At 39.2% G+C, this 24,830-nt stretch overlaps 2 protein-coding genes across 2 annotated transcripts in view; both read right to left on the reverse strand.

Moving 5' to 3' along the window:
- Positions 1 to 24,830, reverse strand: part of ITGA1 (integrin subunit alpha 1) — a 156,949-nt gene that overhangs the window by 122,185 nt on the left and 9,934 nt on the right. The window lies entirely within an intron of this gene.
- Positions 21,243 to 23,634, reverse strand: PELO (pelota mRNA surveillance and ribosome rescue factor). Its single transcript, XM_029940913.1, has 2 exons — positions 22,632 to 23,634; positions 21,243 to 22,336 (listed from the first exon to the last, which is right to left on the reverse strand). Exons 1-2 carry the CDS (start codon positions 23,355 to 23,357, stop codon positions 21,905 to 21,907), a joined length of 1,158 nt encoding a protein of 385 aa, XP_029796773.1. The 5' UTR covers positions 23,358 to 23,634; the 3' UTR covers positions 21,243 to 21,904.

Below are 24,830 nucleotides of genomic sequence, written 5' to 3' on the forward strand. Positions count from 1 at the left end.
CAAGACAGTATGGTATTGGCACAAAAACAGACATATAGACCAATGGAATAGAATAGAGAACCCAGAATTGGATCCACAAATGTATGTCCAATTAATGTTTGACAAAGCAGGAAAGAGTATCCAATGGAAAAAAAGACAGCCTCTTCAACAGATGGTGCTGGGAGAACTGGACAGCAACCTGCAAAAGAATGAAACTAGACCACTTTCTTACACCATACACAAAAATAAATTCAAAAGGGATGAAGGACCTGAATGTGAGACAGGAAACCATCAAAACCCTAGAGGAAAAAGCAGGAAACAACCTCCTTGACCTCAACTGCAGCATTTCTTACTCGACACATCCCCAAAGGCAAGGGGATTGAGAACAAAAAAGAACTATTGGGACCTCATCAAGATAAAAAGCTTCTGCACTGCAAAGGAAAGAGTAAAAATAACTAATAGGCAACTGACAGAATGGGAAAAGATAGTAGCAAATGGCATATCAGATAAAGGGCTAGTATCCAAAATCTATAAGGAACTCACCAAATTCCACACCCAAAACATGAATAATCCAGTGAAGAAGTGGGCAGAAAACCTGAACAGAGACTTCTCCCAAGAGGATATCCAGATGGTCAACAGACACATGAAACGATGATTATCTTCACTCATCATCAGGGAAATACAAATCAAAACCACACTGAGATACCGCCTCACGCTGACCAGCATGGCTAAAATGAACAAATCAAGAGACTATAGATGCTGGCGAGGATGTGGAGAAATGGGCATTCTCCTACACTGTTGGTGGGAATGTAAACTTGTGCAGCCTTTCTGGAAAACAGTGTGGAGGTTCCTCAAAAAATTAACAATAAAACTCCCCTATGACCCAGCAATAGCATTGCTAGGAATTTACCCAAGGGATACAGGAGTACTGATGCATAGGGGCACATGTACCCCAATGTTCATAGCAGCACTTTCAACAATAGCCAAAACATGGAAAGAGCTTAAATGTCCATCAACTGATAAACGGATCAAAAAGATGTTGTTTATATATACAATGGAATATTACATGGCAAGGAGAAAGAATGAAATATGGTCATTTGTAGCAACATGGATGGAACTCGAGGGTGTCATGTTAAGTGAAATAAGTCAGGCAGAGAAGGACAGATACCACATGTTTTCATTCATATGTGGAATAGGAGAACCTTAACAGAGGAAAATGGATAAGAGGAAGGGGAAAAATAGTTGAGGAGAGGGAGAGAGGCAAACCATGAGAGGCTCTTGAATATTGAGAACAAACTGAGGGTGTATGGGGGTGGGGGAGAGGGGAAGGGGGTTGATCGGCATGGAGGCGGGCACTTGTTGGGATGAGCACTGGGTGCTATATGGAAACCAACTTCACAATGAACTATAAAAGGAAAAAAAATAAATCACCTAATCAGACAGCATCCTGAAATAATAACAACACGGAGGTCCAAGCAATTGAAATAACTTACCTAAGACACTATGGCTAGTTTACTGATGGAACCCAGAGATGACAATTTTCTTGCTCTTCATGGAGTTCCTAGCTCTATATCCCATACTATGGAGCACATGAAGCAATGATAAGCCATCTTCACAATGCACCCCTGGGATGTACTTGCAGCTCACACAAAGCAGAAAGACTAGCCAAAACAGGCCTTCTTCAGACTTGTAGCTATGTTTCCACTGGGTAACACAATGTCACGGTTACAGGCTAGAATAAGGGAGGGACTGGCAAGGAAGAAGAATCAAGTGAAAGACTTCCAGTTGGCAGCAGACTCAGGCCTATTGGCCAGGAGCCATCCATGTGTCCACATCCCTGTTTAGAGCAGCCAGGGTACTGAGCTGCCAGCTATTCTAGGAAACTAGCAAGGCTGTTGTCTCTCCGGGATGGAGTGAATTGACTGGTCCCACCCAGCCCAAACTGAAAAGAGTCCCTACATCAATCGGAGGAAAAGGGGGGAAAGCTAGCTGGAGGAGAGCTGTGTTTCATCTTATTTATCTCTGTATCTCCAGGGTCTTGAATAAAATATGGTGCCCAAAATATATGTTTACTTGCATAGAATTACTAATTAGAGCCAGAATTTTGTTACCAGTCTATCTTAGGCAAAATAGTTCTCTCTTCTGAGCCTCAATTTCCAACTCTGTCAAGTACAAATGCTAATAATGATCCTTGTGTTATTGTTCTGGGATTGAAATGAGAGTCTGCATGTGAACACCATTGGGGAACTCTAAAGCAATGTTAAATATAAAGGATAAATGATCAGAAAACTGCTTCCATATGGAAACTTCTCAAATAGGCCTGAAGTCAATTTATTGGCCTTCTACTATTCCATAAAATGTATGCATTTGGAGTTGTAAGAATAGAGCCATGTCTGTTATAATGCGGTATAGCCACTCCTAAAAGCAACCTCATGTTTTCTACAAAGTTGTCAAAAAAAATAGAGCTTGTGATAAAAGTAGATTTGGAGTAGCTTACTCAAAATCCACACAACTTTTTAGCCAATAACAATTCAAATAAAAATACTAGCATGGTTTTAAAGGTATGTTAAATTCCTAATGAGTAGGGGTGCCTGGGTGGCTCAGTCAGTTAAGCATCCAACCCTTGATCTTGGCTCAGGTAATGATCTCACAGTTTGTGATTTTGGGGTTGAGCCCTGCCATCAGGCTCTGTGCTGACCTACACAAAGCCACTTGGGATTTTCTCCCTCTCTCTCTGCCCCTCCCTTCCACCCTCTCAAAATAAACATTAAAAACATTCCTAACAAATAAATGTTATGGTAAATACAAGGACTTCAATGGAGGAGTAAGGAAATGCTGAGGTTGTAGAGTTATGGGAACAAGGGGAACATGAACTGAATGTGAAACTGACCATTAACAAGCCCTTCTAAGAAATCACACCTATGGTAAAAGGAAGCCAAGAGGGAGAAAGGAAGGAGAATGGACATTGCAACTTGCTCTGTCCAACTCTTGGACTACTTGGTAATTGGGTGCTGGTACTTGGTGGCATAAACATTTATGGTGCTGGGGAAATTGACATGTGTTAGAGCAACACCATTGCCTATTTCTCAATTATGTATGAGCTAATTTGCTTACAGCAAGATGTACCTGAACAAAATAACTTTATTCTTGTTTTAAGAGTTTCAATAGGGCTGTTTTCATTCAGAATGTAGGGGGAGGAAGAGAAGGCTAAACACACAAGTTTTTGAATGTAGGCTTCTGGACCCCACAACAAACTTTTCAGTTTGGTCCATCAGACATACTTTGAAGAACACTGGGTCCAAACTGAAATCCCTAAGCAGTTTCAAAATGCAAAATAAAGACAGTCACTTGTAACTTTCATGCTACTGAATGCTACCAAAGTTTACTGAACACAAGTATTCAAACTCATCAGTATATATAAACAGACTTTATGTATCAAAACTAACACTTATTTATTGAGTGCACATTGATATATAATTGTTTTCCTGCAGTGAATGTAACTGGAGAAACAAGATACATGCACACACACACACAAAGTAAGCTATCAATACAAAGGAATATATGTTATGATACAGATGTTAAGGATTACATAGTTAGACAAGAGTTTCACCTGTCCATTAAGTCCATTAAAAAAGTGCAGAGAATTCCAAACACAGCTGCCTTAAACAAGGGGAACAAGAAGAATGTAGCAAATATCCTGTCTGTATATGTTCTTGTTCATAACCAAGTGAATGAAAATTGAGATAATATTGTAAATTTCTTATTAGCTCTTATCTGATTGATTTTTGGACTTGGCTCAAAACCCAATGTTTTAAATGTTTTTCTGTGGCAGGGCTCACCAATTATCACCAACATCTATGTGCTCCTCCATATTTGCCAGATTTCCTTGCACTTAAGTGGGGGCCATGAAGGCCATTCCTGGTCAATGAATGCTGAGCAGAAGTGATAATGTGTCACCTCCCACCAAGGCAGTTCTGTTTCCTCCCTATACTTCTTCTCTTTTGCTGTGATCTTAGAGGTATGTGTTTCCAATACCATGGTACAAGGTTGAGTGGGACCATCCAACCCACACTGGACTGAGACATATGGAAGAAATAAAGTCATTGTGAAGCCACTGATATTTTGGGGTCTTCTGACAGCTAACTGTGTTTACTGTTATTATAGAGATTCTGATTACTAGATACTGTCAAAATACAATAGAATTAGAATTTATAAAATTAGAATTAAAATCTCTAAATGGTGAGAGATTGGATGCCTTTCTAATGTGCATGTAAATACTGAATGCTTTGTTAAGGCACTGAGGATTGAATTGGTTTCTTACATTATTATGGCAAAAAAAAAAAAAAGAGAGAGAAGCAGTGTCCTTCTCTAATTCTTAAAATTCTCTAATGGTCTAGGCATTTCATTACTTTCAATTTCTGCCTGGAGAAAGGAAACACGCAAAACACATTCTTAAAAGGTATTGTGTAAGGTGAATATGGGAAATAGTTACAGAACACCAAGGTCTAAACCTAACTGATTTCATCCCTGCAGGAAATTACTTAGAACACAATGGCTCAGATGCTGTCAGGTAAGTTATCCTTGAATGCACTTCCCAGGAAATTCACAGAATATTCTTGTGCAGCAGAAGGAAATCCTGTCCTGGACGTTCATGTAATAGGCTTGAGTCCAATTTCAAAATTTGTCTACCACAGAAAAACAAAGTCCTCTGTGCATATACACATGGATCTAAGTTAGAACTTCAAAAAGTGCTACTGAAATGATGATTACAATGTGATTTACCTACTAGCATCTCAATTGCATATACTTAGAAAACCACAGTATTTTTTTTAACTCAGCCAATTATGATGCTAAAGGAATAAATGTATATACTAAGGTTACTTGTACGCCATTGTTGATTAATAACTTTTGAATATATATTCAAAATTTTTCCCATCAATAAGTTAACTTAATTATGCCTAATTAGTAAAATATACTCTGTATCATTCTCTAGGCCAGGGGTCAGCAAACTGTCCTATGAGCCAAATGCCACACATCATCGATTTTTGTAAATGAAGTTTTATTGGAACACAGCCATGCCCTTTAGTTTACTATTATCTATGGCTGCTTTTGCACTACAATGGCAGACTTACGTAATCACTAAAGAGACTATGTTTCCTGAAAAACCTAACAAATTTACTATCTTGACCCCATACAGAAAAAGAGGTTGCTGACCTCTGCTAGAAACAAAGCTGAAACAGCCTATAATGCAAATGGTACAGTTTTCAAATTAAAAATATTTTATGTATTCATGTCTGTACAGCTTAAATTTCCTATACTTAAACAAATCAAAGGCAAGAAGTAGGGTAAGATTCTGACACATGAAGTAAATGCTATTCTGACTTTGCATTGCTTTTGATCTTTGGTACATTAAAGCACAATTGTGGACTTCTGCAGATTTCTATTATTAGACTAAAATAATATCTGCCTTCTCAAACCATTTTAGTTTCTTTGAGAAAAAGGTAATCTCTGTTTGGTCAGGATATAAAACCTTTAAGGTTCATTTTGTATATAGTGAAAAAAGAAGCTCTAACAAAGCTTGTGACTCAACCCCACTACAGCCACAGATTCAACATTAATTCAACATCTACTATGTAAACTGAGTGCTTACAGTTTCCACAACTTAATCATCCACACATTTCCAGGTAGTATTATCCTCACTTTATAGATGAGGCTCACAATAGCTTAGTGATGCCCAAGGTCACAAAATCACTTAGTTTCAGAATCCGGGTTTGAATCTGGTTCTCCTGAAACCAAGCCCACAGCAATTTTAACCCCCACCCTCCGACATTCAGCAATTCTGGAATATTAGACTCTGATTGATGTGTACAAAATGTAAGAAGGCCAAATAAGGGAAAACAAGTTTTGAAAAGATTAGCATCTTATGAGGTTTGAATCAGACTAAATGTTTAATGGAAAAAATTCCACAGACATAATTTGTTAGTGGGTAGTATTTAAAGCTTTAGGGTGTGTTAGATTTGAGAGATTTTAAACTGTTCTAAATTGAGTCCAAACTGACATAAGTTTATCACCCCAAGTACTTCTATCTCTTTTTGCTTTTAGGGTGCCAATTCTGTCCAGAGGAAGGCATCCAGCTGCTAGGTGATGGTACTTGAAAACATTACTTCGAAGAAAACATCCATCTGCTGTGGTCAGTGATAATTCATATATTAATTATTATTATTTTTCATGTGATTCAGAATAAAAGTGAAAAGACCTGGGAAGGAGTAAACATTGTTCAGAAATATGGAGTATTAAAAAAGAGCTTTGCTATCTCTCTAGAAGCATTATGCTGTCAAGATTCTAGGAGGCAATGTGCAAGGCAAGGTTCTGAGGACCTGCTTCTCCACTCTGCGTATGGCCCTGTGGTGCTCCATTACAGGACGCTGGTCCCTAAAAGAAGAATGGCAGGGTGGATGATGATGGGCCTCTTCAACTCTCTTTCAGCTCTTAATTGCTTACATAATTCATGGAACGGTCCATTCAATAGACTCCCCCCCTTTTTCTATCTCTCCCTATGAATGACAGTTTCCAGTCTGTTTATGTGGGGTGGGAGGCAACAGGAAAATTTTATGCCATGGTTCAGGAACAATTCTTTCAGATTAACAGAAATAAACACTAACTTCATGGTTTAAGCCCTCACCTATGAGTGGCTGATATGTTAAACTGTCTGTAAGAAATCCTTAATTTTCATTTTTCCTATAAACTGTCTTTTTTTATGTTTTTTTTTTTTAAATTTATTTTTGAGAGACAGAGAGAGACAGTGTGAGCAGGGGAGGGTCAGAGAGAGAGAGGGAGACACAGAACCTGAAGTAGGCTCCAGGCTCTGAGCTGTCAGCACAGAGTCCAAAGCGGGGCTTGAACACACAAATCGTGAGATCATGACCTGAGCCGAAGCATGATGCTTAACCAACTGAGCCACCCAGGCGCCCCTAAAGAAATTGTCTTTACTTGAGAGAAAGGATATCTGTTTTTGTTTCTGCAGGCAGATTGATTTTCTTTCAGAACTGAAAATGTGCCAGTGTCCATGGATATGTATTGAGTCCCAAGGAGATACATTTTAGATATACCACACAAAACAGGTAAATTGTCTTGACCACTTACTCTGGCCCAAGCATTATAAATTGTCAATAACCTCACTTAATTTTCAAAAAACTCTATTAAGTTAGCACTTACTTTGCAGGTAAGGAAACGTAAGTCAGTCACCAAAGAAGTCAGTATTAGAGATACAAAACCTTGGAGATTTTACCCTTAACCACTGCTTAATATTGTCTCCCTTTAAATGTTGTTCCTGTGTTTACAAAGTTGTTGTGACTTAGTTCCTATTTAGTGATACATTAAAAAAACTGTTTTTCAATGTTTATTCTTGAGAGACAGAGCATGAGCAGGGCTGGGGCAAAGAGAGAGAGCAGGCTCCAGGCTCTGAGCTGGAGGTGGAGCTTGAAATCACCAACGGTGAGATCATGACCTGAGCCAAAGTTGGACACACTTAACGGACTGAGCCACCCAGGCGCCCCTATTTAGTGATACATTTAAAATTAATCCTCCTTAATTTGTCAAGAGTATAATCCCACTTGCAGTTAGTAATTTTATTTTGTAGGAGAACCTCACATTATCAGACTGCATCATTAACATACTGCTGTACAGAAGTCCTGCACTGAGAGATCACCTTGGAGTAACAGTCTCAGATGACTGAATTGAGAAAGGTGATGACCTGGTTATTTTAGGATATAAAAATCACCTGGAAAAGATGATTGCTAAGTAGACATTTATTTTACACTCAAAGCTATTGTTGAAAGCTTTATATCAGTGTTTTCAAACACAGAAGAGATCAGCCCTTCTCCATTCTTCCAAAAAATGCTCTAAAACTAGAGCCTAGACTAATCCTGTAAAAGAATACACTTACCAGTGCTTCTCCCGACACCCACCCCAGCCAGTCATAACCCATCGTGCTAAAGGGATGAACATGAGAGTGTAGGGTTGTTGGGACACCCAGTTAAATTTGAATTTCAGATAACCAATGAATAATTTTTTAGAATAAGTATGCCCCATTTACTGTTCTGCCAGTCCCTAAGTCTGGCAATCTTAGAAAGGTAGAAGAGGAGCATTTGCTACATGTTTTATATTTTTAATTTTGGCTCACCTTCAAATTTAGCTTTAACTGTAGGAAAGTAAAAAACCTGTTCTTTTAAATTTTTGTGACCTCCTATCTTCAGTATTTGGTGTCTAACATGAAATCTGGATGTATTTTAACTCCTCTTCCATGGTTGAATTTTGACAGCTGGGTGGTAAAACACTGTGAAGGCTCAGGACAAGTGTGTGTTGGATGTAGGGAGGTTGAGAATCACCTTTCCCTTTCCTGGCTTCCATTTCCTTCCAGAACCAAATATTAGCTAGGGAAAAACAAAGAGGTGCAAATGACCTGAGGTGAACTCAAGAACATCTGAGACTATAGAGGTCAAGCATTCTCTGAGTCTCTTGCACTTCCACCATGCTTCGGGACTAATGCTGAATATTGCTGAGAATTTCCTGGGCTGAAAATTTAAAGAGATTTGAGTATTTAAGTGATTCACCATTTAAAATCTACCAATAAGGCTTGTTCTTAAATGTTTGCTGGTGAATCAGACATCCATTCCAGTATCAGGAGCCTAGGAGAAAACTGAAGTCAAGATTTAGGACAAAAAAAAAAAAAAAAGTAGGAACAAGGGGAAAATATGTGTCAATTATACAACTAACTTATATGATTAGGTGATTTTGTTCTCCAAGCAGACATGAAGGCTGAAAAGGATGCTAAGATATTCCTATCAAAGTGGCATCTTTGCTCTGATGAGGAACATAAGAGTTAAAAAATGATCTGACCAGACTGAGTGAACTGATGATGAAGCCTCAGGCCCTGAAATCAGACTGACCCGGGTTCCAGGCTCAGCACCAGCAAAGGGGCTGCTTCTCCCAGCGAGGGGCTGGGCTACAGTCTGAATAATCCCAGTCTGGCTGCAGGGCCTTTATCTCTACCACCAGGACAGTAGCTGCCTTGGTAAGGGATTTACTAAACGTTTGTCCTCTTACTTCCACTGTTCTGCAGTGGTTAGTGGATATTTTGTTGCTGTTTTGGCTCTCAACACACTCTTCCTAGCTGAGGAAAGGGACAGAATTTCAGAGTACACAGAAGATGGGGATGGAATACAAAATAGCCCTTTATTCTGCCTTCTGGTCCATAGATGGTGGACATGTGACCTGTGGACAACCCGTATGTTGCTCCTGTCCACTAGAGATTATTCTCTGAAGCTCTGCTTGAGCTTTAAGTCCAGTGGATTTGTGGTGGCTGTCTGGGGGTGGCAATTTCATCAGCTGCATTGTCCTACAAAGATAATTTCTGTAGCAGAGTTTGACAGTGGCTTCCTCTTTTTCTTCCTGAGTCTCCTCATCTTCCAATTGTTTACATTATCATAACTGCTTTCTGTTGTTTGCAACTGGCTTAGAAATTGTAAGAGAACTGTGGTTTGTTTATAACTTACGCACGGCTGAAATCCCCAGATAAAGTTGTGCAGTTGAAGAATGATATTCAAATAATAAATATGTACCATGGGAATTGAGGTGCTTAAATGGAGGAAAGACAACATGGTGTTTAACCTAAGAATTAGCATTAATTTAATGTGACTGCGAGTATTAATGATGTGTCATGGCTGCCAGAGAACCAGGCCGAGCATCACGGGACTGCATAGCTGCTATGGTTCCTGCAGACAGAGACGGAACTGCCTAGCTGGGCAGCTAGCATTCTCTCTATGTGTGTAGGGGTAGCGTTGACGAGATACTATTCCTGGCATGAACTCAAAACTGAAATGTGCTCTTCTGTGTTCCTCTTCTTTATTGGCTTCTAAGTTACCAAAGTGAGGTTTTCCCCTTCATTGTGCACTGATGTGGGACATGCATATGTATCTAAATACGAAGAAATGAAAGTATTATGAAGGCTGAGCATGATCTGGCTATCCTATCTCTTGTTGAGGATAACTTTGCAGGGAATGGATCCATTTTTTTCTCGTTTTAACACCATCTTTCACAGATGGTAGGAATTTATGATAGGAAAGGACGTGAGGCATTTCTTTTGCTTTATACTTCCACAGCTGATCTGGTGCCCAGGTGGTACATATGGTAAAAAGATGAAGTAGGAGGGAAGAATTAAACTAAGTTAAATACAGCTCTTAATAATTTCCAGGTATTTTTATTAAATCATAACATTTATGCCTTGCAACTCTATAAGGAATGTTTTATCATTTTTCCCATTTTATAGGTTAAAGGTCACAAATCTAAATTTGAGGATCATAAAGATAACATGACTTGCCCAAGGTCACAGAGCTCTTCTGTGATAAAGATTTTCTAGTTCAGGGCCAATGTTTTTACCACTGCTGCCTGACACCTGAGTAAAAGAAGACATCCAGGTGGCCCATACTCAAATACCATTTTCCCAAGCAACTCTAGCCAACCGTGATATCTTCCTGTTATCAACAATTTTAGCTTTTAGTCTCTGTACAGTATATGATTTTGTAGTCTTGTTCTGTCTTACATAACTCTTGAATCCCAAGATTTGTAAGTTTCCTCCTTCAAGAACTAAGAAGCAGTTTCTCTACTTTTTTTGTACCTTCCCCTATTGTACCTAACAAAATATGCACATGTAAAAAGGCATCAATAAATATTCACAAATTGGTCAACATTAGTCCTAACTGTGGATTTATTATAGCAAGTCAATACATAAAGGTATAGATAAATCCCACAATGAGGCACTAAATAAAAAAAAAAATCTCCTCATCAACTCTTTTAAGTTGTCCTCAGTAGTGGAGATAATTAATCTACAATTTCACATTTTTTTTCTATGCCCCAACTCTTTCTTCTTAGCCAGGTAGCTGATTGGTATTGTGGCCACAGAACATATTAAAGACAACTGGCTTACTTGGTGACTGGCAGGCCATGGTTTAACCTGGCTGCAGAAAAGAAACACCTGGGAGCTTTTTAAATCTACACACGCCTGGGATCCTTTTCCAAAGATTCTGACTTAATTGTCTTGGGACGGGACCCCATCATCAGTGTGATTTTAAAACTCCCTAGCTGATTTTAATGTGCAGCCTAGTTTGAGAACCACTGGCCAAACAGAAAGAACATTCCAGAAGAAACAAAGACCTGTGTTTTCTCATTGTCCAGTTCTTTGGGACAGCAAGCAGTTGATAGGGAAGGAAAATAAGGAGAAAAGTGGCCAGACTCTGCAGCCTGGCATGCCATTAGTATGTTGCAAATGATTCAAAAATATTTGTAACCTTCAAAAATTTTGTGCACCTATTAAAAAATGTTTTAAATAACTGTGCCTCCACTGATGCTCAAGTTTAAAGGCCCCAATAACTTTGAAAATATGGGACTATTTGGCAAAGCATTCCAAATAAATGACCCTCAACTCTGGAATTTGCTCCTAGCAGGCAGCTCTCTTTAGCAGTCGCCAAACCCAAAATTTGGCAGCTTTTGGAATATGGTGCAAAATAGATGCTTTTTAAACCTGAGAATCACTGAAGATTTATTTTGCTGGAAAGCTACAGCATTTAAAAATAACAAGCAGTCATTGCTACTGTACCAAGTAGAATCAGAGGTCTGCAAGAGTGACTGTGAAATCAAGGGCCACCTGTCTTTTCTCATTCTACTGATGAAAAAACAAAGGCTCAAAAGAATGAAATGATTTCCTCAAGTCACACAACCTATTGTCTTGGTAGGGCCTGGGCACATCCTGATCTCCTGACTCACAGGCTAGTTCTCGTGTTTGCCCTCCCATAGCCACAGAGTCCTTTGAGATGATTTCTTCTGCTGTGATTCATTTTGGTTATTCACAAATGCAATGTCTCTGCAAATGCTTACATATGATCTTCGGTAACTGTAGCAAATAGTATGCAAATTACATTGTAATTTTTAGTATGCAACATCCTTTTCGTAGTCTCAACTATAAAATATGGTTGTACTGAACTCTTGATTCTGACAATTAAAGCTTCTAATTCATCCAGGACATAGGTGAACCCATGCATCAAATCCAAATCTAAGAGCTTTAAATCCAAACAAACCATTACCAAAAGGTCTTGCCTTTCTCTGTGTTTCCTATCTACTCACCCCATTTCCCACTATATTTTTCTGTGATTTAGGGCAAGTAGGAGTCAGGGATAGGGGTGAAATGATTTCCAGAAAGATAAGAAATATTCTAACAGTTATTAAGCTCTGTTAAATTCTAGGCAAGGAGTTAGGCCAGAGTGAAAAATTTATTATCTAAGTCTCAGTGAAAATAGACTAATTAAAAAATATATATATATGACTACATTTAATGAGATAGATAATTTTGCCTCTCAGCCCTTCTGACTTCACCACATTCCTCATCTTATTCCATTTCCTTTAACTCAGCTGAGAATATCATGGAGACACAAAGGGTCAGAGAATTGTTTCTAGAGTCATTCCTTCACATATATTGTTGTTTCTCTCATCTGCAGAAAATTTCCTTTCCTTCCACCACACCCCATCCATGTTGGCCATTCAGTGAAATGCACTAGTTAAACGTTGTTACTATTTATTAAGGGAGTTTCCTGGGTTTTAAACCGAATATAAAATGCTGAATAAAGAGAGAGAAAGACTCTAGCAGATCTTCCTACTGTCTACCCTCTGCAGCCTCCCCTCAAACCCGAGAGCTGTCACTTCGTCCTTGACGTGTCCTCTGTCACTGGGTTCTTGACAGCTGGCCCAGCAGTCTGCTGTCTTTTCCCTGAGGAAGCTGCCATCACCCTCTCTCTCCTAGACATCCTCTCTTCCAAGAATGGCTGTGGAGTAGGACATAATGTCCCATGCTCCCCTTCTCACCATCCCTTTCTTTGCTGTTCTGAAAAAAACAAACTCACTTTTCTGGATTAACTGATTTGTTGTTACTTGTGGCAGAGAAAAAGGAGATAACAAAAATGTGGTAAATATAAAGGTTTCAGAATCTTAAAGTTGTTTCAGTCATGGTCCCTCATCCGTATTTCTCATACACTTGTGCATTTTCCACTGATTTTTGAGGGTAGGAGATGATGTAATCTCCTTTCTCCATGATGTTTCTTTTTTTTAGGTTTATTGACTCTTTACTATAAATATTTAACATCTAGAGAGCTTTGGGATTACAGGAGCCACTACGTTGAAGAAGAAAAAGGAACCAAATAAATTTAAGAGGCTTTCAAAGAGAAATGCGCCCAGTTTCCTTTGCCTCATCTCTCTAGAAAATAATGGAAGATTATGTGGGGCTTCTGGAATTGACCAGTGTAAGCTCTGACAGCAGCTCCTTGGTGAAGTCAGACTGAGTTAAGGGCACCCTCTGTGCACCTACATCCCTCCACATTTATCCCTGCACCCATTCCAGGGCTACGAGAGCTTGCTTACTGACTGGCTTTTCCACACAGGGACCATGATCTTTCTTCCCACCTCGTGGTGCTGGGGACTAGCTGAGTGCCTGGCACATAGTAAGTACTCACTAAATGGTTGTCAGAAGAATGAAATGCTTCTCAGAAGAAGAAAAGGCAGAAGAAAGAATCTTGAACAGAAGATTCTCCAAGGAGTGGTCAACTGACTGAACTCCAAAGCTAACTCTGGGTCTGAGTGATACTCCTGAAAGAGAAAGTGCCTTGCCCTGAGATGAAGAACTATTGGATAAATAAGAAGGGTTGAAAGCATTCTAAGATCCTGCTTTGTCCCTTGTTTCTCAACCCCAACCACCTAGCAATATGCACTGGTGACAATAAAAGTTGGTAAGAAATTGAAACAGGATGGATCAAACCTATGGAAAACTGTTCGTATGACTTTGAACAAGTTAACAACCTTCTCTGGGTCTCAGTTTACATCTATATCATGAAGTGAGTAGGTCAGATGATATATAAGCTTCCTTACAGCATTAACCTTTATGATTCTAAGTGATTTAGAAGCATGTCCTACAATGTATTTTTTTTTTAACTTGAATGGGGAGCAGGCAAAAGAGAGAGAATCTTAAGCTGAGCATAGAGTCCAACTTGGTACTTGACCCCACGGCCCTGGGATCATGACCTGAGCTGAAATCAAGAGTCAGATGCTCAACTGACTGAGCCACCCAGGCTCCCCCACCCTCTTTTGCAATGTACTTTCAATCTGCCTTTCTTCCACCTCAAACCTCATCCCCCTAAAAGTGACTCATACCACTGTCAACAGTACACTTGAAGAAAAAAAATACAAGTTATGGTTAGAGGATCAATGGGGTGAAACACAAGATTAAAATATGTTTTATATTCACAGAGCAATTTTTTACAAAAGTGTCAAACAAAAAGTTCTAGTCAGTGTTTACACTAGGACTTGATGAAAAATTCCAGACATAAAACTTCTGGAACTTAGACTTGAACTCAGAGGACCTCCCATCTCTGATAAATTTTGCCACTAAAATCTGTTGGAATTTTTTTTTCCCAAATGAGAATTAATCTTTAAAGTCTGGTTATCTGGAACTGTCATCCTAGGTATAACAGATATCTCTTTAAGTACCATGGCCTTTTAATAATTCTGGAGGAAAATACTTGTGGAACACATTATATTTCCTTAATTTAACAGGATACACTCAGTGACTCAGTGTAATTCAGTATTTTCCTCCATATGAACATCAATGGCTATTAACACAATAATGTCCTTAGTCCCCAGTGAGATACTCTAAGCTTTTTTCTTTTGACGGTATTTCAGGAGCCACCTGTGTTGTCACCTCCCTGCTGTCAGCTTGGCCACGTGTCATCATCTCTCCCTGATCCTTTTTCTTCTGTTTTTTTTTTTTTTAACTTATTTTTGAGAGACAGAGAGAGACAGCATGAGCAGGGGAGGGTCAGAGAGAGAGAGAGAGAGAGAGAGGAGACACAGTATCTGAAACAAGCTCCAGGCTCTGAGCTGTCAGCACAAGAGCCTGATGTGGGGCTTAAACCCACGAACCATGAGATCGTGACCTAAGTCGAAGCTGGACGCTTAACCAACTGAGCCACCCAGGCGCCCTTCTCCCTGATACTTAATTTGGTGATTAAAGGCAGGAAAAAAAAATCCCAATTATTTTTGCACACCCAAGAGTAGCATAGTTCCTGATACTTAAAATGCTTAGTAAATACATAAATGTTGAGATAATGCATGAATTAACGAGAGCAGGTTTAAAAATGTAAAAACAAGCTTGCTAAGACTAGGTGTGAAATAATAATAGAAGCTAAGTAAAGCCTTGAGGGGTTGGTTTAATACACAGACTTGCAACAGTTTCTACATTTTCTAATTCTCATATTCTAGACAGAGTGCTATAGTTCTGAGTTCCTGAGACTTATGAAGAGATGAAAGATAATAGTGGTAGGTAAATAAAAAACATATAATAATCTTTGGCCAATAAACTTCAGTGTTATCAAATAATTTTTCTATTTCTAGGCACATCTCCAAACAGACCTACTTTTGGACCTACTCCAAATAGAAAATGAACTGAGGAATGAACCAGCATTCTTGCATTTTTTTAGGATATTGCTTGACCAGGCACCTCCTCACATTCACTAGCTATGTGATTTGGGGCAAATGATTTAATTTCTTTTGATTCAGTTGTTCTGAAAATAAGGACAACACCTTTCTCACAGAACTCTTCAAATAATTAAATAATTCATTCTAAAGTACTTTACCATAGACCTGGCCCCTAATAAGCATGTAATATGTTGTCCTTTTCTGGATTTGGGACAGTGGAGTCAACCCTGTGCATGGCCAGGCAATGTGTCTGCAAAGACATTTTTCTCTTGTGTGTGTGGCTTAGCAGATACTGCTCTATCTCAGGCTTGGCTGTTCTAAACCTAACATGGCACCCTAAACTGAAATAAGCTCTAAGTCCTGTAATCTACAATATAGAAAACAGGCATATTTCCATTACACTAGCATTCCGTTACACTGGGATTTCAAAGTGGGCAATGTTAAAGGCCAAAGAAAGGGAACTGAAGACAGTACTCCAAGTCCCACAACTTATTGTAAATGTCACAATCTTCATAACTGACACCTTTCTTATATTGACACTACTTCTTGCAGAATTGAAACATTCACTATCAGAAGCAAAAATGATAGCCTCAAATTTGTTTGCAAACTACAGTATTGCACACAAAAATGGATTTTCCTTGAGTAAATGCAGGAGTTTCACCTCAATTTAAGTGAATAAATTCACAATATCCCAGTTTCTTTCCCAGTGTTATTTATCACATGTTTCTTAAAATAAATTAAATACTGCAATATAAATTATCTTACAAATTATTATATTCTGAATCCTATAAAGCAGTCTAAAATATGGATAATACAGATGGTGATACTATATACCAAACACCTCCTAAAAAGGAAGAATTCTTGCTATATAAAGAAAAACAACAAATGAGACTTTATCATCTCTACTTCAGCTTAGTATCTTTTGTCAATGCTTTTTATAGTCTTCCTCATTTAACTAGCTCCTTATTGAAATTGGCCAATTTATTTTTCAGTTTTAGAGAAGATTACCTGCTACCTGAAGGCTATGTTAAGTAACTCCTCATATTGTTCTTGCTAAATTCCAAGACCATTACTATAGATCTTATTTCCCAACATCTTAACCAGCTGCACTGTTGACTTTTCAATCTTTTCTAAATAAGGCATCCTTAATACACACAAATATTATACTGGCATCTCAACTGCTTTAGAAATCATTGTGAATTTTCAGTAACTAAACTTCTAAAGTGCCAGGTGGTCAGCAGTACACATAACATATGAAGAAATCTTGAAAAGCACTTGTCTAAAATACCAAGTCTCCTACGATGCATACACTGAATCTCTGCGCAAATCTTCAGTATACTCACGTCAACATGAAGACGACTGTTTCATTTAGGGCTCTGAAAACTTTATCTGAAATCGTGATTCATTTTTTAGCCGCTTTTCAAGTCCTAACTTTTTGCTCTGCATAACTTGTAAATTCACTTTACTAAAAAAATGTTTATCAAGAAAATTATGTGCTGACCAAAATCAATTCTTAAAATAAATATAAATAGTTGCAAAATTTATGCCACAGTTCTGTCACTTGTGGTTTTGTGGGGAGTAAAAGAGGAAGCATAGATGGAAATCAAAGATGCTATGTTAGGACAGGGAGTCCAAGGGATAAGGGTCCAACAGCAGGAACACTGCTACAAACCTGGCCTGAATGAGACAGAACTTGTTAATTATTTCTGTGCTATGGAAATCTTGAAAAAAATCTCTTAATAAATTTAACTTTGATCCCCTAACAGATCCTTTTTTTAACTAGAACTTTCATATACTAAATCTGTAAATGAAATGTATATTAAGACCCACTTAAAAATCATATACAAAAATAATTTGGCTTTAGCCCCCAAATTTAGAATTCTATCTTAAGAACTTTTAAAACTCAACTTCTCTGAAATCAACACTTTGGCTCTTCTATGTGTATATCTCTAGAATAGAGCTCAATATGAAAAAAAAATTGACTGTATTATTGAAATACAGAAACACCTTTGCTTTGAATCATTTTAATAGAAAATGGAGTCAAGGAGCATTTATTTAGAGATTAAATGTCTATTTGCTTATGCTTTTGTCCCTGGCCTTTTTTCCTAGCTTTACTAATTCTTGCTAGCTCATTTTTCCTCTTTGATTGCAGGTTTACTTATATGCTGACAAATCCTGTAACATTGACCTCAGCCAACTGCTTTTTCCTGAACTTCAGACCTGTGAGCACAATTAACTAAGGGACCTTCTTAATTAAGGGACTGAATGAATTCATTCAGTCATTCATTTATCTCCCCCCTGCCCCAAGTTTTTGAGCCTCTGTTCTGTGTTAGAGTGTTGTTGGAATTAAGCATATGGCAATGAACCTAACAGACAACAGTCTCTGTCCTCAAGCTTACATGACAGACAGATAATACGAAAACAACTAAATAAAATAAGCATTCTAGAAAAAAGATAAAGAGAGCTTGAAAGGAAATCTTGGAAAAGTTATCTTTTCTTTTTTTAAAGACTAGCTTGGAAGACCTCACTGAGGTAACATTTTAACAAAAACCTGAAAAGAGTGAGGATGTGAGCATTCAGAAGAGCATATTAGATGCCCCATAGGCATCTTAAAAGATTCAAAACCGAACTTATACTGCTTTTCCTTACAAGCTAGCTTTTCTTCCTAGATTTCTTGTTTCTTTTTTTAATTTTGCCATTATCTCTCTTACATTAAAAAAAAAAAAGTCTGACTTACCCCTACAGTTTACTCTTAACTCTGAACAACTACAGCCCATGTCCTTTTGATCCTACCTCTTCATACTGCCTATTGAGTTTTCATTCCTATTTCATGATTATTGTTACTGTCCTTGTTCACACCAACATTGTTTTCCCTGGAGATTTTTCTACTATGCATTCTCTTAACCAGTCTTCTTGCCTCCTCCAATTCATCCTTGGTACTGCTGTTACATTTGTGAAATGCATATAAATGGGGACAAGAATAATGCCATTCTCCTTCCTTAACTTTCCAGTGGGTTCTCATTATTGTCAAACCCACTCTGTATTGTGGCATGGAGGGTCTAATGTGATTAGTACACCTGCCCTTCTCTTTCAGATAACGTATCCAGGTTTCTTCTCACCATTTTAGGTAAATTTACTGGCTCTAGCTCTAGAAAGTTCACCCTAAAAGTGACCCCTTCCAACACTGTGCCCTCTTACAGTTTCTACGTTGCTTTTTTAACAGTGATTTGTATACATGTTTGTCTTTCCTAAATCCAGCTCAGTGCTTGGATCAAAGTAGGCACTACAAAACAAATGCATAAAATTAAATGTATCACCTGCAATGAGACTGATATAATATAAATATAGATGCTCCATTTCTAAGCTCTGACATATAGGCAAAAGGGTTTCTTTTTCCTCAAACTCTCAGAATCACGTTAGAAAGCCCTATTCAACATATTCTGATACACAAACATTCAATCTTATTCACTTGGAAAACCACCTGTTTTAAAAGCACAATACTTCTTTCCCAACTAACAGTTTTACTTTGGGGAATTCACATATACCCCATTCATCTGTGTACTTTTACTTTTAGCAACGAAGAAAATTTCAGTTCTAGAATACATGAATTGCAGAAATTATGACTCACTTCTGTTAAAGGTAATTTGAGGTTAAAAGAACTAGTTACAGGGATTAAAAAACGAAAACAAAATTAATGACAAAATAGGTAGAAAGAAAGGAAAATTAGCTTCATGAAGCTAGTCTAATGGCAACTTGGAGGGAAAGATCCAACTTGTATATAAGAGGGTAATGAAAATGAAATCCAGAATCAATAATACAGACATAAAACTAGCAAAATACTTAACATATAAATGGGAGACCAGGAATAGCAGAATAAATTTGATATATATCACATCTAGAGTAAACCGAAACAATCTGCTAACTTCTCATTTATTGTGTCCAGGAGGGGTAGTAAATCTTTGCCTATAAGTACCTGATGGAAAAAGGAAATTTACAGTACAAAATTTCACTGAGAGGTATGTTTCCATTTGTAACCAGTCATTCCTTGCTAACGACTAGCAGCTGAACTTGCAGTTGGACTTAAACTACTATATATGATTTCTAAAGACTTATTTTGTTTAGAGGTTAGTAAAAAATAAATAATTTTTAAAATTCTATATGCTATCACTATTTTGGTAGTTCATTCTATATATATATGCAAAGATTTATATTCTTGATAATGGTATAAAATGTAACTTAAAAATAGATTTTTGAAGATATTTTAAATACTTTGTAGACAAAAATACATGCTTTTATTTTTAAAAAATTTGACAGTTAAGATGAATATTGGGCAATTAATTCTCTTGAAAGACCTTGAAACTCAAATGCTTTTCTCTATAGCTGGCAACACCAGCCACAGACATATTAGCATAGAAAGAATAAACTATTTCCTATGCTTATCAGATTGTATTACACACAGTAATCAACTGGAGATGTTAAAATACAGACTGAAACTCAGAAGGTCCAGAGTAGGTCCTGGATTCTAGTTTCCCACAAGCTCTCAGAGTCCTGGGTCCAGTCTGCTGGTGGTCCACAGACCAATAGCAAGACATGAATCAGTGGTTCTCAGCCTTGATACCCAGTGGAATCACCTGGGAAAATTAAAACAAAACAAAAAACAAAACCAGCATTTCTAGGGGTGAAACATTATTTAGTTTGGAATCCAGTCTCGGTATTGAGCTTCAAAAGCTCTCAAGGTCCAGATAACAAGCAACTAAATTTGAGAACCTATGGCCTAAAATTTATTGGTCAGATTTACGGGTAGGTTTTATTTCCCCTGATTTCTATCATTGTAGATAACAGAGCTAGTAATAACCAGCACTGCATAGATTATGAGAGTAATATATGCTCCAAATCTCCAAATTCTTACTGAGAATATGAGTCATTATTAATCAGGTTCTAACTTTACGAGTCTTAGGAGTTTCATTTCTATACTACCAAATGATTTAATGACATGTTTTTCATGTACTTTAAATATCCAAGGACATAATGACAATCCAACTTATTTTTAGATTAGGAGGTAGATATGTAACAATGTAATTTTAAAGTATATGGAGGAGGTGTATATTCCTAATTACAGATAACCAAAAAAAAAAGCTTACATTAGTCAGAAATGTATGAAAAATAACCCCCAACCTGGGATTTATCCCAGGAGAAAGGCCCAGACACAAAAAAGACAAGCAAAAATTTACTCAGTACTTGAAGTAGATACCCATGAGTTGCAAACTGAATTATCACTTTTTCTTTATAGTGACTTTACTGATTAGTTTGCTAGGGTCGGGATACAATTTCACTCCAAGGCTCTTTCCCTAATTCTTAAAAATGCATATCAAAAATACTTAATGAAAATATTTTAAAGTCAGGTTTTTTGCTGAAATTCCATCATTACTGTAAAAAGTATTTGACTACAAGTCCATCATCACATACTACTAATGATGTTACTTAATCAAACTTTTTGAACACATCTTCTCACCCCAACTTAAGGTCTAGAGAAAGTCCAGTAAGAATGTGTAAGCACAGACTAATGCCACATAGAAATATAAGGCAGCACTATGTATATTTATGATAAGCAAAATAAATGTATACTGTGGTAGTGCAAAAAAGTGGAATCTAGATTAGGGACTCTTCAGTTTTGATGCTAATTAGCCACATAACAAGCAAATCACATACTTTATTTGCATTTTAAAAATAAAAATACTTCAAATAGCTTATCTTGAAAATCTCTACCAGGTCAAAGCTCTACGATCCAAAAATAACTAAGTGGTCCTCCCAAATATTAATTGTAACAACAAAAACTCACCAAGAGTTTACTTGAATATGATTGGCTTAAGAAAAATACCATTTTAAATCTGTTTTCTAGAACAGTCTACAATTATTTGGCCATCATTAAAAATAGCAAATTTAAAAGTGTAGAAAAGGATCATTAAACACAGTGCAAGAACACTATGCAGAATTAAACAGTTTAAACTGCAGATAATGAAATACCAAGCAGCTTTTCCTAAGGAAGAAGGGATTTTATGATCTATCCCAAAGAATATATAGGTATTCTTATTAAATGACACAAAATGTTTTTGAGTACTGCAAATAACTTAAAGTTTCTATATAAATTGTCTTATTTAATAAAGATGGTAGTACGTGGAGATTATTTCCTTTTAATTTATTGTTTGAATACATGTCTGCCAATCACACGATACCCAGTGTGACTAAACACACGAGAAATTCCTGTAAGGATCACAACGTGCCTTGCACGTTGTCAGGATGCTAAGGAAACAACAGTGGAGACACGGGTTGTCTCAGTTACAAGTTCCAATCATTAATCTTCCTCAGAACTGGAATCATCCTCTTGGTCCGAGAGTTCAGGGACAGGGAAGCGGAGAATGGCAGCTACTCCAGTCAACTGACTGAGCTGTTCCCCCGATACATGAAGACTAGAGAATATCCTAACAGCGCCTGCGTTCTCCTTCACGCTGTCCACCAGCTTCACGTATCGGCTCCGCGTGGCCACATCCTGGTGCCTGAAGAGCTCATCGCTGATGAGCAATGTGTCAATGGCCATAGCCTCGTTGGCCTTCTCCACCTGCTTGAGTCCGTAAAAAGCTCGGTCAGGTTCATGTTGTAACATTTTATAGAAGTCATCCAAGGCTTTAACTTCCCCAGCGGCTTTAGTGTCTGAAAGGCGGCTAGCTACAGAAGGGTCACAGAGGGCCTCTTTCAGGGAGTACTTGTGTCCAGAGGAGGCATGTACCTGGAATCACAATTATGAAAGTTAGGCAGGAGAACCTCTCAGAGTACCCATTAATCCGCCTGCAATGACCTAAAGCCAGAAGCACTAATAAAACTTTGTAAGGTTGAGGGCTTAAAGCAAAGTTTACTCTGTAAATACCCTATTTAACAACTAACTCTTTTGCATTTCATCATCTCCCTCTCACTCACAGTCCAGCAAACACTTCCGCCTCTAGTACTTTTCCCAGCTCTAAAACCTAAGAGTAGTTGATACAAATCCCTCTGCCCATTCTTAACCTTGGATAAGACTGTTTTACCTGAAGGAATTTGGACCGGTTTTCCAGGAGCACTTTGTTGTCGGTCTTCACTGCTTGTTGAAACATGTAGTCGCAGAACTGCTCCCTCACGAATCCTGGGCTGGCCACCAGGACGCACTTCACAACGTCAAAGTTTACGTGGCGCTGGACGGCCTGGACCACCTGCTCGTAGAACCGCTCCAAGGCCCGGTCATGCTGGGAACAGTTGCCTTTCCGTTTCCTAGGGATGTTCACCTCCACCTTGGCCCGAGTGAGGGTCATGCTGGGAGTGACTAAGCAGATATGGGCAAGGCCTTCCTGCATGACCACAGCCGCCACATCTGCGCTCCAGGCTGGGTCACAGGCCTGCTCGATGCGCTCCAGAACCACACTGTCCCACTGTTTCTTGGCCAGGGTGAACTGGCGGTTAGGCTCCAGCTCGATGGTGTGGTAAGCCCCCATCTTGACGTACTCATTCTCTTGGATGTTGGTCCCCTTAACCCGCAGCTGGCAGGCCTGAGAGTCAAAATCGATGGACTCCACGCAGAGAGTGAGGGTAGTGCGGACCCGGTTGCTGCCTACGCTGCCCGTGGAGGACTCAGTCTGTACCTTGCGGATGGTGGAGGCACGCAGGCTGTCGCCCACCTGCACTAGATTGTAGGTGTGCCACATGTCCTCGGGTTCTTCGGGGACCAGGGTCACCTGGCCTGCATTGTCCTTCTCAATGTCCTTCCTCACGAGCTTCATGACTTGGGCAGATTTGGGGATTCACAGGCAGAACAAGAGAAAACGCGGGGGTACCGGGTGGGAACGGGAGTCTAGGCCGGGAAGGGGGCGGGGTCTGGTTCCCGTAGGCACTGACTGGCCTGAGGGAAGGAAATACTCCGGCTCCGACTCAAACGGCAGAGGGGAACACTTACGCTAGCCCTTCTTTTCTCAGTTTCCGGGCGCACGGCGCCACACCGGCGCGAGAACCACCGCAGCAAACACAGCCTTCTCCAACGTTCCAGCCGCCAGCACGGACCCTGCGGCTGATGCAATGAAGGCGCATGCGCAGCCCGCGTCCCGCCTGCCGGCGCACGTCTTACGTCCCCAAAGAGGAGGCGGGGGTGGGGTCACAGTTCGCGCGCGCGCCGGCGCACCAAGCGCGAGGTGAGTCCGACGAATAAACGGGGAAAGTGCTCGGAATCTTTGGTGGTAGGTCATTTAATGGTGAACTTGGATTTCCCAAGTTTTCTTTTCCACACCTGTTTGTGAAGAATCTGAGGAATATGTAGTGCAAATTATTTTTTCAGCTGCGGGCAACTGCCACTGTACACCACTTTCCCGGGTAAATCCAGTGTTAAAACTTAACTAAAGTTAAAAGGGATTCTCAAAGTGCAGACTTGGCCCCACAGTTTAAAATGTGCTCCGCTTTGCACCTGCCTTACCCACACTCAAGCGCTGCACGCCTGTTGGAGCTGGTATTTCCAGAAGCGGTTTCTAAGAACGAGTGGTCACGGTCGGCCTTGGCTCAGAGCAACGTGCCCAGCTGTTTTCTGTGCTTAGTTCCAGTGTCTGCACCATCTGACTAACCCAGATGTTAAAGCACTGACCCCAGAGAGAGAAGAAACCATCTGTGGAATTTACCCCTGGGTGGACCTTTCAGTTGCTTGCCCTGATGTCCTGGGAATCCCAGATTCCAAAATTGGCAGTCTCTGCTTTCTGCAGCTCAGTAGCCTGTGAAATGTTTAGGTTGGGGGTTGGGTCGCAAATTTTTGTTCGACATACAACCTGGAAACGGTCTACTTTGCTACCCTTAACTCATGATGTTCTCTATTTAAAATGTCACTGCTTCTCAGTCCTGCCTCCGTATATCCTACTTCTTTTTAAGCCCCAGCTTAAATGTTACCTCACATTTGAAAACCTGCATATATATATATATATTTTAAATATTTTTAAATGTTTATTTTTGAGAGAGAGAGAGAGACAGAGTGTAAGCGGAGGAGGGTGAGAGAGGGAGACACAGAATCCACAGCAGGCTCCAGGCTCTGAGCTGTCTGCACAAAGCCTGACGCGGGGCTTGAACCCTCCAAATGAGACATCATGACCTGGGCTGAAGTCGGATGCTCAACTGACTGAGCCATTCAGGCGCCCCGGAAGCCCTGAATATATTAGTTGGAATACCTGTCTTTTGTTTCTTGTTGAACTCTGAGTAGATTCATCCTTTTACTCCTCCAT

This window comes from Suricata suricatta, chromosome 6, assembly GCF_006229205.1.
Source record: "Suricata suricatta isolate VVHF042 chromosome 6, meerkat_22Aug2017_6uvM2_HiC, whole genome shotgun sequence".
In the NCBI taxonomy this organism is placed as follows: Eukaryota; Metazoa; Chordata; class Mammalia; order Carnivora; family Herpestidae; genus Suricata; species Suricata suricatta.

Excerpts from the sequence above, each read along its gene's own strand:
- PELO (XM_029940913.1), bottom strand. The coding sequence starts at position 23,357 with ATGAAGCTCGTGAGGAAGGACATTGAGAAGGACAATGCAGGCCAGGTG. Across the intron at positions 22,337-22,631 it reads ACCGGTCCAAATTCCTTCAG|GTACATGCCTCCTCTGGACA; the intron begins GTAAAACAGTCT and ends TTGTGATTCCAG.